The sequence below is a fragment of the Podarcis muralis genome, chromosome 12 (assembly GCF_964188315.1).
Source record: "Podarcis muralis chromosome 12, rPodMur119.hap1.1, whole genome shotgun sequence".
NCBI lineage: Eukaryota > Metazoa > Chordata > Lepidosauria > Squamata > Lacertidae > Podarcis > Podarcis muralis.
In genome coordinates this window covers 11,397,516-11,411,883 of record NC_135666.1, presented here as the reverse complement: position 1 = coordinate 11,411,883, position 14,368 = coordinate 11,397,516, and the positions used below count along the sequence as shown (strand labels likewise).

Sequence of the window (14,368 nt, the reverse complement as noted above, 5' to 3'; positions counted from 1 at the left end):
TCAGAACTGTTGGTCTGGTGGGAGCGTTTGTCTGGCGGGTGAGCGTATTTAGGTAACCCCCCCCAAAAAAAGCTCAACAACTCTGCGCAATCTCCCCCCATTTTCTCAGTTTTTAGACCCCCCAAATAGGGGGCGTGTTATACACGGGGGGGGGGGGGGCGTGTTATACATGGAAAAATATGGTAAGCTGGTTTCAGCAAGATCCTCGGCAACTTTAATTAGAAGCTAGTGTGGATCTAACCAGTCTCCTCGCTGAGTTGTACAGACTGAATGACTTTAACCAGTTAAGAACTTGAGGCGATTCCTGGATTGTGATGGGAGTGTGCCTAGCCAACCAGCATTGCACATTCCGTTGATCTGTCATTTCTGGAATGTAAATTGTGGCCAGGAATTCTCTTGCTGCAGTTTTCATTTTTCTCCTGCTTTTTCGAAAGGCGAGCAGAATTTGTTAGGATATTTCCGTTCCACCTTAAGAGAGAGCAGGCTTTGAGAGTCACAGAGTCTGCGCATGTCCTAGTCACAGGATGTTTATGCTTGCTGTTTCCTTTCGATTTCAGTCGGTCAGAGACACTGACACAGAACGGTCATGTTTTCTCTTTGTTCTGTTCAACGCTAAATAAAGTCTGTAAATTATGCTCTCTTCTACGGTGCAAGCTTTCTGGCTGTGGTTCTGCTGATAAAGAACAGTGTGCACAAGCCTGGAATGTGGCAATCTATTTCTGAGGCTTCGTGTCGCTAACTGCTGGATCTGCCTGGCTACGGGAGATCGATGGAAGTCCGGCAGCCGGCTTGGGGCCATGATGGACTATATCTCCCTGGCAGTTTCCCAACAACAAGGTTTCGGGCCCAGATTCACAGCACCTACAGGAGAGTAAAGCTGCAACAGACTGCGTTTGAGAGGTATGTGAAAAGCGAAAGCAGCGAGAGCGGAGGCTTTTCTGTTTACCTCAACAAGGAGCCTTTGATGTCCGGCAAGGCTTAATTGGCCTGGGAGCCGAGCCAAAAGGCATCGTGATTAATGAGCTGCCGAGATAAGAAGGCATAAAGGCTCACGGCTCAAGTAAAAAGCTGGAATGGAGTTTTTCCACGCTTTTGAAGCTTCTGAGGCAAATGCTGAATGCCTTAAGTTACATGGGCAGAATTATGAGACCTGGGCAAAATGGTGTGAGAGTTTGCTGCGTCGGTTTAGGGTGTGGCATACCGTGAGTGAGGCCCCCCCAGTTCCTCTGACAGAGAGATGGAAAGCCGATGATTCGAAGGCGATTGACGTAATAGTCTTATCCGTATCTCTTGAGGAAATTAAGACGCTGGCTGGCAACACCACTGCACGTGGAATGTGGTATGCTTTGATGAAAGCTCACAACTCAGTTGTCCCAGCCCAGAGTTTGACTGCATCGGAGGTCCAAGCTGTTTCCCAGAATGCGAGTGTATGCAGGGATGCTGAGGGCACCGGTTGCAAGCTGCAGGGGGAGCAGACTGTGATGTCATCCCAGGCAGCATTCCAGCCTCCAGGGGGAGCCAAGGAGTCGGCAGCTGAGAGCTCTGTTTCTCGTGAGAACCAAGGTCATCGCCTTTGCAGAGGCCGGAAAGGCAAAGGTAAACAGGCGTCTGCAGATGGCCCGAAGCAGAAGGGGGGTGAAGAGCCCACGCCAGTGGAAAACAAGGCTTTGTTAGCTGGCACTGCTTCACCAAAGGCTAAAGGCACGTCTGCTGACCAGAAGCAGGGGGGCAAGCTGCAAAAGCCCACGCCAGTGGAAGACAAGGTTATGTCTGCTGGCACAGCTTCACCAAAGGCTAAAGGCACGTCTGCTGGCCAGGAGCAGCAGGGGGGCAAGCTGCAAAAGCCCAAGCAAGTGGAAAACAAGGGTTTGCTTGCTGTGAAGGCTGCTCCAACAGCCAAAGGCAGCTTTGTTGTTGATTCGGGCTGTACCCGCCACATCTCAAAGGATCGGCACCTCTTTATCTCCTTCAAGCCTCAGGAAGGTGAGATCCACCTGGCTGATGGAAGGACGTTGCAAATTGCAGGAGAAGGGACTGTGAAACTTGCAAGTTTGCATACAACCATCAGTAATGTACTGTATGTTCCTGGAGCTGCAAGCAATTTATTGAGCGTCCCGCAGCTTACTGGACGTGGTTTTCAGATTTCCTTCAAGAGGAGCGTCTGTGTCATCAGTAAAGGCAAAGAGGACTATTTGCATGCAAAGTTTATGGATGGTTTGTTCCATATAACTTATGATGACACTGCTGTTGTATCTAATGCTGATTCTTGTTGTGTTGCACAAACTAACAAAGTTCTTCATGCAGGTTGCATTCATGAAGCGCATCGAAGGTTTGGTCACCTCTCTTGGAAGGCACTGGCCAAGATGCCAGAGGTGGTTGAGGGTTTGAACATCAAACCCTGTAAATATCACATGAAATGTGTATCTTGTGCTGAGAACAAGGTGAAGGTTGCTCCAAAAGGCAAAGAGTCTAGCAGGCAGGCTTCCAAGCCCTACCAGCTAGTGCACGCAGACCTGGTTGGGCCACTTACGCCCTCTTTAGGAGGAGCAAGGTTCTTCATGGTTCTAATTGATTCTTTTTCTAGGTACATTCATGTGTTTTTGCTCGAACAGAAATCGCAAGCGTTTCCGAAGTTTAAGGCATTCTGTGCTTGGTTGGAGAATGCTCACGGTAAACGTATTTCCTGTCTTTTTACCGATCGGGGCGGGGAATTCACTTCTCAGCAGTTTGAAGCTTTCCTGACTGAGAAGGGAATCCAGCATGACATGTCAACCCCCAGATCGCCATGGATGAATGGGATTGCGGAGAGAGCAAATCAAACATTGCTGCAAGGAATGAAAACCTTGTTGCATGATGCCAATCTCCCTGATAAGTTTTGGGGGGAGGCTTTGGGGAATCTGGTTTACTCCGTTAATCGCAGATTGTCATCACCCATTGGTTGTACCCCCTATGAGAAGATGTTTGGCAAGAAACCCAACACCAAACACATGAGAATTTTTGGTTCTGACATGTGGGTACGCACCCCACAAACCAACAAGCTTGGGAAGCGTGGGGCACATGGTTTGTTCATGGGGTACGAAAAAGGTGCATACAGGGTATGGATGACTAACTCTAAGTCCATAAAGTTCACAAGGAGTGTTGAGTACAATCCTAAGTGGGGGGAAAATGTGGGAATTTTCCAGAGTTACCCAGAGGAGGATGAAGGTGATGTCAAGCAAGCAGCTAAAGCTGAGGAAGCTGCTGAGGATGATGATGATAAGGATGATGATGATGATGATTATGATGATCAGAGTTCGGATTCCAGTTCAGTGGGCGGCGCTGCTGCTGATGTCAGTGAGAGTGATGACACAGCAGACTACAAGAGTGCAAAGGCCTCAGTCAGACCATCTGATGCGTCTGACAATGAACTGGAAGAACCACTGTTCACCATTGGTCATTTTTCTCCTAAGAAAGAGGAGATGAGTCCAGAAGACTTGCGTCTAGTACGTAGGTCTGAAAGGGCGACCAAAGGCAGACCTCCTAAGAGATTTGCTGATGAGTTTGCTAAGACTGCAACTGCTGTTCTTAGTAGCTCAGAGAAGGTGTGGGAACCTTCAAGCTTCAAAGAGGTTCAGGAGTTAACCTCTAAAGATGCTGAGCCTTGGCTAAATGCCATGAAGGCTGAAGTTGATTCCTTGAACAGGAACCAAACTTGGGAACTGGTACCGGTAGTCCCAGGTATGAGACTGGTTGGCAGCAAATGGGTCTTCAAGGCCAAGACAGACCAGAATGGCAAGGTTGTCAGACACAAAGCCAGATTGGTTGCCAGAGGTTTTTCACAGGTACCAGGACAGGATTACCATGAGACCTACTCACCCACAGTCAAATATGAGAGCATTCGGCTGATGCTCAAGATTGCTGCGGAGGAGAAACTGCATGTTTCCCACCACGACATTAATACAGCTTTTTTGTACGGGATTTTGAACGAAGAGCTGTTTATGCTTCCACCTGACGGGATGCAGATACAGAAGGGAATGGTCTGTAAACTGCGGAAATCCTTATATGGTCTCAAGCAGAGTGCCAGGTGTTGGAACACAAAACTCACTGAAACGTTGCTTTCTCTAGGTTTTCACCAGGGCAAAGCTGATCCATGTGTGTTTGTCAAGGAGGAGGGGCAAAACAAACTGTATTGTTTATGTTTTGTTGATGATCTTCTGATGTTTTGGAAGAATCAGGCTTTCTACCAAAGCACCCTAGCTCAGCTGAAGGAGCACTTTGACATGAAGGATCTTGGTGAGGTATCCAACTATCTTTCTCTGCAGGTGGAGAAGGACCAAGCAGGTAATTTTCTGGTACACCAAACACAGAAAATTGCTGATGTATTAACCAGGTTGAATTTGGTTGATGCAAACCCAGCAGACACACCGATGGTGACAGGTTACCAGGTAGACAGTACTGCTGAAGCGTTTTCTGACACAACGCTATACAGATGCGTTCTAGGCAAGCTGAATTTCATTGCCAGATGTTCAAGACCTGACATAGCTGTAAGCTGTAATCTGCTTAGCAGACATGCCAACAATCCTACGGTTCAGGATTGGAAAGCTCTGAAGCGCATAGCCCGCTATTTGAAAGGGACTATGCACTACAGGCTGAGGTTCACCAGTCAGAAGACTGGAGGTCTTGAAATCTTTGCAGATGCAAGTTTTGGAAGTGACACCACAGATGGTACAAGCACTTCTGGAGTATGCTACATGTACAACCACTGCCTGTTTGACTGGTTGTGCAAGAAGCAAACAACAGTGAGCCTAAGTTCCTGTGAAGCAGAACTCAATGCTCTGTCATTTTCACTCATGGATTGTGAATGGTTGATGCAAGCAAAGAACCAAGTGCTTGCAGATTAAGCTACATCGTGCAAGAGAGTGTATTCAGAAAGGACTGATTCGGGTGTCCTACATGGCAGGAAATGAAGTTCCTGCTGATCTGTTGTCTAAGGTTGTTAACAGAGAACAACATACGGTTTATGTACAAAGGTTGCAATTGGGTGAACCACAGGTACTACAGGTTACACGGAAAGGGGGAGGATGTTAGGATATTTCCGTTCCACCTTAAGAGAGAGCAGGCTTTGAGAGTCACAGAGTCTGCGCATGTCCTAGTCACAGGATGTTTATGCTTGCTGTTTCCTTTCGATTTCAGTCGGTCAGAGACACTGACACAGAACGGTCATGTTTTCTCTTTGTTCTGTTCAACGCTAAATAAAGTCTGTAAATTATGCTCTCTTCTACGGTGCAAGCTTTCTGGCTGTGGTTCTGCTGATAAAGAACAGTGTGCACAAGCCTGGAATGTGGCAATCTATTTCTGAGGCTTCGTGTCGCTAACTGCTGGATCTGCCTGGCTACGGGAGATCGATGGAAGTCCGGCAGCCGGCTTGGGGCCATGATGGACTATATCTCCCTGGCAGTTTCCCAACAGAATTATCATAATGAGCCGATGCATAATAGTCTGTTTTGTGCCTATTGCAATCGAAAAACAACTTCCATCATGCGTCAGACAAATTAAATACCCAAAGTGCAGCGTCCTGAACTCATTATGCCGAGTTAATGGTTATTGACTCAATTTACAGTTTGTGTTCCTAAGCATTGGCCTGTCTTTTGCAGCGTTTTACAGGAAACCAGATAGCGAAGATTTACAGCCAGAACCCCGAGGTCTACACACACACAGAGGTGGGCTAATCTTCAGTTCACTTATTGGAAATCAGAGCTGATTTTTGTTTTGCCTAGATATTTTGGAGAGGAACTTAGTTGCACAAATTGTACTAGCATAAATAAGGCAACAGTTAAACAAACAAATTCTCACTAAATGGAAAATGCTTTGTTTTTTTTTGAAAAATACTTAGCAAGAGCCGCTGCTGAAATGTACATCCTGGTGGTTTTGGCTTCAGCCCCAACCATTTTGTTAAACATGGGCAATGCCTGGCTTTCTGACTACCAATCCATATACTTAAAACATTTTTATACCAGGCTTCATTCTTTTTTACGCATTCAAAGTTGTGTACAATCCATTGTTGTTGTTTAGTCATTCAGTCGTGTCCGACTCTTTGTGACCCCATGGACCAGAGCATGCCAGGCACTCCTGTCTTCCACTGCCTTCCGCAGTTTGGTCAAACTCATGTTGGTAGCTTCGAGAACACTGACCCACCATCTCATCCTCTGTTGTCCCCTTCTCCTTGTGCCCTCCATCTTTCCCAACATCAGGGTCTTTTCCAGGGAGTCTTCTCTTCTCATGAGGTGGCCAACGTACTGGAGCCTCAGCTTCACGATCTGTCCTTCTAGTGAGCACTTAGGGCTGATTTCCTTCAGAATAGATAGGTTTGTTCTTCTTGCAGTCTATGGGACTCTCAAGAGTCTCCTCCAGCACCATAATTCAAAAGCATCAATTCTTTATGGTCCAGCTCTCACTTCCAGACATCACTACTGGGAAAATCATAGCTTTAATTATACGGACCTTTGTTGGCAAGGTGATGTCTCTGCTTTTTAAGATGCTGTCTAGGCTTGTCATCACTTTTCTCCCAAGAAGCAGGCGTCTTTTAATTTCGTGACTGCTGTCACCATCTGCAGTGATAATGGAACCCAAGAAAGTAAAATCTCTCACTGCCTCCATTTCTTCCCTTTCTATTTGCTAGGAGGTGATGGGACCAGTGGCCATGATCTTAGTTTTTTTTTATGTTGAGCTTCAGACCATATTCTCTCCTCTTTCACCCTCATTAAAAGGTTCTTTAATTCCTCCTCATTTTCTGCCATCAAGGTTGTGTCATCTGCATATCTGAGGTTGTTGATATTTCTTCCAGCAATCTTAATTCCAGTTTGGGATTCATCCAGCCCAGCCTTTCGCATGATGAATTCTGTATATAAGTTAAATAAGCAGGGAGACAAAATACAGCCTTGTCGTACTCCTTTCCCGATTTTGAACCAATCAGTTGTTCCATATCCAGTTCTAACTGTAGCTTCTTGTCCCACATAGAGATTTCTCAGGAGACAGATGAGGTGATCAGGCACTCCCATTTCTTTAAGACTTGCCATAGTTTGCTGGGGTTGACACAGTCAGATGCTTTTGTGTAGTCAATGAAGCAGAAGTAGATGTCTTTCTGGAACTCTCTAGCTTTCTCCATAATCCAGCACAAGTTTGCAATTTGGTCTCTGGTTCCTCTGCCCTTTTGAAATCCAGCTTGCACTTCTGGGAGTTCTCGGTCCACATACTGCCTAAGCCTGCCTTGTAGAATTTTAAGCATAACATACTTTTTGAAATAATAATAATAATAATAATTATGCAATGAATGTAGTCAATAAAATCAACTTGCAGCAATTTTAAATGCTTATTCAAATAAATACTCTTTTTTTTACTGGGTGCTAGAAGGATTGCACCCAAACTTAGGGATGCCAACTGTGTATCCTAACCACTTAAGAATTCACCTGATATTCACAAGTTATTTATTTGATCGATATACTGTCCTTCATCAAAAGATCCCAGGGTGGTGTATAACATATAAAACATTTTACAGAGCATCAATAATGAAATCATAATAACAGCCTTAATAACAATCCCCCCGGCTTTAACAGGCCATAGATTATTTAATGGCTAAAGGCCTGGGTATTTCCATAACTGTTAAGCTTCATACGGCAGAAAAGTACAGTTGATAAATGCACAGGAGACTTTTTATGCTGCTTAATCATCAAACTGTCTAAACAGTCTGCATAAAATATTCATTAAAATTACCAGTGAAATCAGATGTTAGTTAGGTAGCCTATGTTTCCCTACCAAAACAAAATAATCAGTTTTTAAAATATACATTATAAAATAAAGTTGCATATTAAAATACATGTCACAATTACATGTGTGGGCAGGCATGCTGGAGCAGGAGAGGCTTTGGCAGGCGCTGAAAACAGTAAAACCAAAGTGCAGATGCTGCGAAACTGAAGGACTGATTGCTTGCAAGTGCAGAACAAAAATTGGCCCCTTTGCATCCACCTTTGGCCTACAGCTGTGCCCAACAGGGTTCAGTATCTATATCAGGGGTCAGGAAACTTTTTCAGCAGGGGGCCGGTCCACTGTCCCTCAGACCTTGTGGGGGGCCGGACTATATTTTTTTTTTTTTTTGGGGGGGGGGGGAAATATGAACAAATTCCTATTCCCCACAAATAAGCCAGAGATGCATTTTAAATAAAAGGACACATTCTACTCATGTAAAAACATGCTGATTTCCGGACCGTCGGCGGGCCGGATTTAGAAGGTGATTGGGCCGGATCCGACCCCTGGGCCTTAGTTTGCCTGCCCATGATCTATATGGTATACTGTATACAGTCATACCTTGGGATAAATATGCTTCTGGTTGAGCGCTTTCAGGTTGTGCTTCGCGGTGACCTGGAAGTAACGGAGTGCGTTACTTCTGGGTTTCGCCGCTCGCGCATGCACAGACAGTCAAAATGACGTCACGCTCATACGCGGAAGCGGCGAAACACGACACACGCAGACGCGCTATCGTGTCTTACATTCTGTTTAGTATGCGAATGGGGCTCCGGAACGGATCCTGTTTGCATCCCGAGGTACCACTGTATAAGGAAATGAAGAAGCTGCCTTATACTTGCTCAGGCTGCTATTCAGCATAGTCTGGCACCATCTTCAGGTTTCTGGTCAGAGAGAGGTCTCCTGGGCCACTCTCTACCTCTTTGCTTTTACTGGAAATGACAAGAGTTGACCCCCTAGACCACCTGCAGGCAAAGTGAATGCTTTATTGAGCTTTGATCTGCCTTCCCTGAATTGGTTATGTTTTGGAGCATGGGTCCTGATTTTTCACCCTACTTGCATTGTGTTGTTTTGCCCCCCTTGTATATCTGCAGAGGTGACTTCCAGCACCCTATTGCCTTTGTATACTTGGGCCGAAGCCACTCTTTGGGAAGTTCAGCACCCATAAGCCCTACTGGTCAAGAAGACGTTTTTTAGTATCTGCCTAACTCTTCCATTGAAAGTGGAACGGTACAAAATGTTGACGTTAAAAGATTGATTTATTTCTCTTCCCCCCCTTTTTTATTTATAATTTGTATCTTATGTTTTTCTTTATTCTCTTTTGTCTGTGAAAATTAATAAAAAGCATTAAAAAAAGAAAATAAAAAAAGAAAGTGGAACTTTAAAAATGCTTTTTTAAAAAAATTGGAATGAGCCCTTGATCTGTTTGTAAATCAAAACGAATGTATTTTGCGTCCACTTTCTCATTTCGCTTTTCTCTTCCAGAGGATCTCTTTGGTCAGCAGCTTTGCAGCCTCCCTTTTCCTAGGGGCTTATGCTCCCATTGATCACAGTGACGGTAAGTGACTTCTAGGCTTGTTTGTTGGCTGTTTAATGTGCTCAACCTGAGTCAAAAGGTCTCTCCTGACCACTGGGAGTGAATAAATGGACCAGCAGGCTCACCTATTTCCTTGTGAATGAAAGAAGTTTTCAATAAAAAGTTTTAATACCAGAAATACGGCATGAATTGAGCAATAGTGCTTCTGGTAAAGCAGATCAAGCATCACATTTGAAATTGGGAGCCTAGGATTTACTTCCTGCTCGGTCACAGATCAGTTGGGTAGCCTTGGGAAAGTCTATCTTGCTCAGAGACTGTCTAGATCAGAAGTAGGGAGCGTGTGACCTTCTGCATATTGTTGGACTCCAATTCCCACCACCCCTGACTATTGGCTGGCTGGGGATGAAGAGAGTCCAGCATTACCTGGAGAGTCACAGGTTATTATTAGTTAACCACGAGGTGGGATGCAGGGCATCATGAAGGTGGCTGGGCACCACGGGCTAAGCCAGGTAAGGAAGTTTTGGCGCTGTTCCCCAAAAAGCCCAACAACTTTGGGCGACCTAATAATAATAATAATAATAATTTATTATTTGTACCCTGCCCATCTGGCTGAGTTTCCCCAGCCACTCTGGGCGGCTTCCAACAAAGGTTAAAAATACATTAAAATGTCACACATTAAATACTTCCCTGAACAGGGCTGCCTTCCTAAAAAAAGCTCAACATCTCTTTTAAAAAGTGGGGGTTGCTATGCCAATGTTATATACTGCCCTTCATTCATCACTTCATCATAAGATCTCAGGGCGGATCACAGAATGAAGGTTCCCCATCCCTGCTCCTTTCTATCCCCTCCACACTTCCCTTCTTTGAGTGACTGTGACACCAAAGTTATCTGTGTTTAATGCAAGCCAGACTTCCTCTAAAGTAGAGTTTGCTTGGTGTGTGTGTGAGGGATGAGTATGGTTCCTCACGAGTAAACAGCCAGGACTCCGACCTGCCTTTTTACAGGTTTTATTTGGTGCAAACTATGTACAGTGCAGACACCCAAAGTTCATGTCTCCCTCAGTCGCTAGCAGATTCTGAGAGTGGGCTTTTCCTGTCCCCCCCCAAGCATAAGAACCTCGACACGCCCAGTCTCCACCTTTTCCCCTTACGCTTGACTCCCCTGCCAAAACTAGGCGACGGAAGTTGCATCTCTGTTTCCCTATTAGCTTCCCTGGGATCGGTGCTGGGGCTCGCAGAGAAGTCTGTGAGCCTTTCCCTCCCCTCTTCCCACCTTTCTTGACATGAGCCAACAGTGTGACGCGGCAGCTAAAAAAGCCAATGCAATTCTGGGCTGCATCAATAGGAGTATAGCATCTAGATCAAGGGAAGTAATAGTGCCACTGTATTCTGCTCTGGTCAGACCTCACCTGGAGTACTGTGTCCAGTTCTGGGCACCACAGTTCAAGAAGGACACTGACAAACTGGAACGTGTCCAGAGGAGGGCAACCAAAATGGTCAAAGGCCTGGAAACGATGGCTTATGAGGAACAGCTAAGGGAGCTGGGCATGTTTAGCCTGGAGAAGAGGAGGTTAAGGGGTGATATGATAGCCATGTTCAAATATATAAAAGGATGTCATATAGAGGAGGGAGAAAGGTTGTTTTCTGCTGCTCCAGAGAAGCGGACACGGAGCAATGGATCCAAACTACAAGAAAGAAGATTCCACCTAAACATTAGGAAGAACTTCCTGACGGTAAGAGCTGTTTGACAGTGGAATTTGCTGCCAAGGAGTGTGGTGGAGTCTCCTTCTTTGGAGGTCTTTAAGCAGAGGCTTGAGAGCCATATGTCAGGAGTGCTCTGATGGTGTTTCCTGCTTGGCAGGGGGTTGGACTCGATGGCCCTTGTGGTCTCTTCCAACTCTATGATTCTATGATTCTTCTTCCGTTCTAACACCAGTCTCTGATGAAGTGTTACTGCTGATCAAAGTGGGAGGCTCTCTGTACGTTCCTACCTCCTTCTCCCCTGTTGATGGCAGTCCCCTGACAGTGTGAATCATGGATAGCATTAACCATGGTTCACACTGCGACCAGTACAATATTTAACCATGGTTCAAGGTATTGCACCAGAGTGGAGAATGGTGGAAAGTAATTGAAGGGAAGGGAGCGTTCCATCCCCTGGTGTTCTACTGAACTCTTAAAAAATTGGCAGACGATTGCATCTGCCAATTTGGCATGCAGCTGCAAACAAATGGGCATGATGACCTGTGCCATATGGAGCCATATGGAGCAGCCTTCATATGGATATAGCATGTGACTGGCCCTCAGCAACTTGCAGTTTGCATGGTCTTTCTCATGTTTTTCTTCAGAGATAACACATTGTTTGAATAACGATCCCCTCCTTCATTTCTGCTTCGTTTATAATATTTGGGTTGTACAGGCTATAAAGATACTCAGTCCAGTTGTTTAGCCCTCCAGTAGAACAGATCCTTAAAAAAAAAGAAAATCCACTAAGCTCCATCAGAAAGTGTGTGTGTCAGAAAAGCAAATCTAGGATGATGTTCCAGTTCCAGGAGGCACAAATCTCTTCCTGTAAAATGTTTTGCACTTTGTTGATTGATTTTTTAAAATGTGCCAAAAACTATATTAGAATGACAAATGATTTCCATTTATACTGTGTGGGGTTTTGCTTTTAAGTGAGAAACTTGAGACTAAACAACTTAAATGTGTCATTTGATGTATCACCCTTTACAAGTGATAAAACACTAAAACTTTTGAAAACAGCCATTCTGCTCGCACCATGGAGATGCCTAAATTTCACTCTCACCACAGAGATGTCTTACTTTCACAGATAGTGACTTGCATAAGGCATAAAACGCATGGAGTAGTTATTTGACCTATCTCTCCGTGTTCAAAAGCAGCTCTTTTTCTACTGTGGTAATAGAGTATTTCTAACAATTTAAGTTGCAAATGCTTTCTTGCACCTAAGCAGCAGTACACAGAATGAAAATACTTAAATTTACCCATAGCCAAAGCAATGGGGCAATGGCGCAGAAGGCCAGACTCCATGCCTGGTGCCTCTCTAAGGATGGATGGAGCATCCTAAGTCTATTCTGTGTTAGTCTTGCTTGCACCCATTCATAAAGTCTGGGTTCCATTCCACTTTTTGCACACTTTCTGAAAGAAAGCACACAAAAACCTGTTTAAATTGCACACATTTCATTTGCACTCTTTCAATAAAATAAACATCTTGCAACACAATTCCTCCACCCCTAAAATATGTATTTTATCTGCATTTTAAATGTAAAATATGTGCACTTTTGGGGACTGATTCAGTAGAATCTGGAGAAGTCTGTAATCCGGTTGATAGTTGTGTTTTGATTTTAAGCAGGTTCAGGAACGCCAAATTGTAGAAAACAGACTGAACAATTTCCTTCCTTAGGTTTCTCATCCTCTCAGCAGCTGGACTGAGGCTTTCTTGAGGCAGCTGGATTTGCCTCTGGCCTTGATAAATTTCTTCCTCTTTTCTTTTTTTTCCCAAATTGTGAAGAGATTTTTTTTTATTTTTTTTTGGAGAGGGGATAATAAGATGAAGCCAGTACAGTCTTACCTTGGTTTTGGAACATAGTGCGTTCTGGAAGTCCGTTCAACTTCCGAAATGTTCAGAAACCAAGCCGCGCCGGACGTTCGACTTCTGAGGCAAAGTTTGCAAATGGGAACACCTACTTCCAGGTTTGCGACTGTCAGGGAACTGCCATCAGCTCAGAGGCGAGAGGTGGAAGGGCAGTTGGGTTACAGGGAGCCTCCAAAGATCGTGAGAAGCAGCACTTCCTCCGCGGAGGAGGGAAGCCACGCCTCCAGTGGGGAAGGGATGCAGGGCTCGGAGGATGCAAGGGAGAGCCACAGCACCGAGCATGGACAAAGCGGGGGGGGGGGGAGGCAGGTCCCCCTCTGCCCATGCCCTCTCTGCGCAGTCGGTTTACGCGCAGAGAGGGGAGGCATAGGATGGGGGTCAAAAGACTACTCTGCTGGAGAAAGTTTAAGGACTGCCCACTCCCAGATTGTGCTAGTGACTGAGCAAGACAGGGAATTGAGACGTTCTGCATTGTGAATGTTTTTGTACCGATTGTTAAGTTGTGGGTGAACATATCAGACGACACAGCGATTCTTCAAAGCAGCTCTTTATTTGTAAGCTAGAACAGAACTGAACAGCAAACAGCTCAGCCGGCCTGCTTTTACAGGCAACCGGCTGTCAAGATTGTAGCAACAACAATCCAGGGTTTCCCGCCTAAAGTAACTGACGTGGTCCTGAGTGAAAACTATATACATGATACTCCTGGTGGCTAGGGTGAGAACTTCAATACATAACACCCCTCCCTACCGAGATAAGGCATTAGTTACAATCATAGTGGTTCCATTACATACAGCAATACCCTTATTGTTTTCAGTAAGGCACATAAGCATATTTATTGACCCTATTCACCATACAGCTTTACATGTACAGTTTGTCCAGTGAACATAGTCTTTTAAATATGGGCTACTGGCCTTGCAGATTTCCTGGGCGGAGAGTTCAGCAGCTTCTGAGGCCACAGCCTCCTCAGTGGCTTTCTGCAGCATGAGGTGAGGTCTGGCTTGGCGAGGAGATGCCGTTGCAGACAGATGTCCCGGACCCCGCAGACGATTCGAACCATCAGGGCATCGTCTAAATCTCGGAACTCGCAGTGCATTGCAGCCTGTCGGAGGGCGGTGGGGTAGTTCTTAATTGACTCCCCCTCTGCCTGGTTCCGGTGGTAGAACGCATGGCAGGCAGCAATCTTGGACGGCTTTGGCGCGTAGTGGTTGCAGCACTTCTCTTGAATTATGTCCCATGGCTCTGCCTGGATTGCTAGAGGCGCAACCAATGCTCGGGCCGTCACAAACACTTTGGGGCCACAAAGGGTGAGGAAGAGGCTCTGCCTCTGCTCTACAGACCCTCTTGTCAGCTCATTTGCTTGGAGGTAGCAGTTGAACCGAGCGAGGTAGGAGTCCCATGATTCAGAGGCTGGGGCAAACGGCGGTAGAGGCACGAGTGAAGCCATG

At 45.5% G+C, this 14,368-nt stretch overlaps 1 protein-coding gene across 6 annotated transcripts in view; it reads left to right on the top strand.

Moving 5' to 3' along the window:
- The window catches only part of XYLB (xylulokinase), a 117,241-nt gene that overhangs the window by 13,852 nt on the left and 89,021 nt on the right, over positions 1-14,368 (top strand). For all 6 annotated transcript variants that reach the window (XR_013394771.1, XM_028749906.2, XM_077936724.1 and 3 more), the window contains exons 7-8: positions 5,634-5,699; positions 9,262-9,334. Coding sequence is in view for 5 of the 6 variants with exons in the window: in XM_028749906.2 (XP_028605739.2) it covers positions 5,634-5,699; positions 9,262-9,334 (139 nt within the window). In the remaining variant the exon portion in view is untranslated. The remainder of the gene's footprint in view (positions 1-5,633; positions 5,700-9,261; positions 9,335-14,368) is intronic.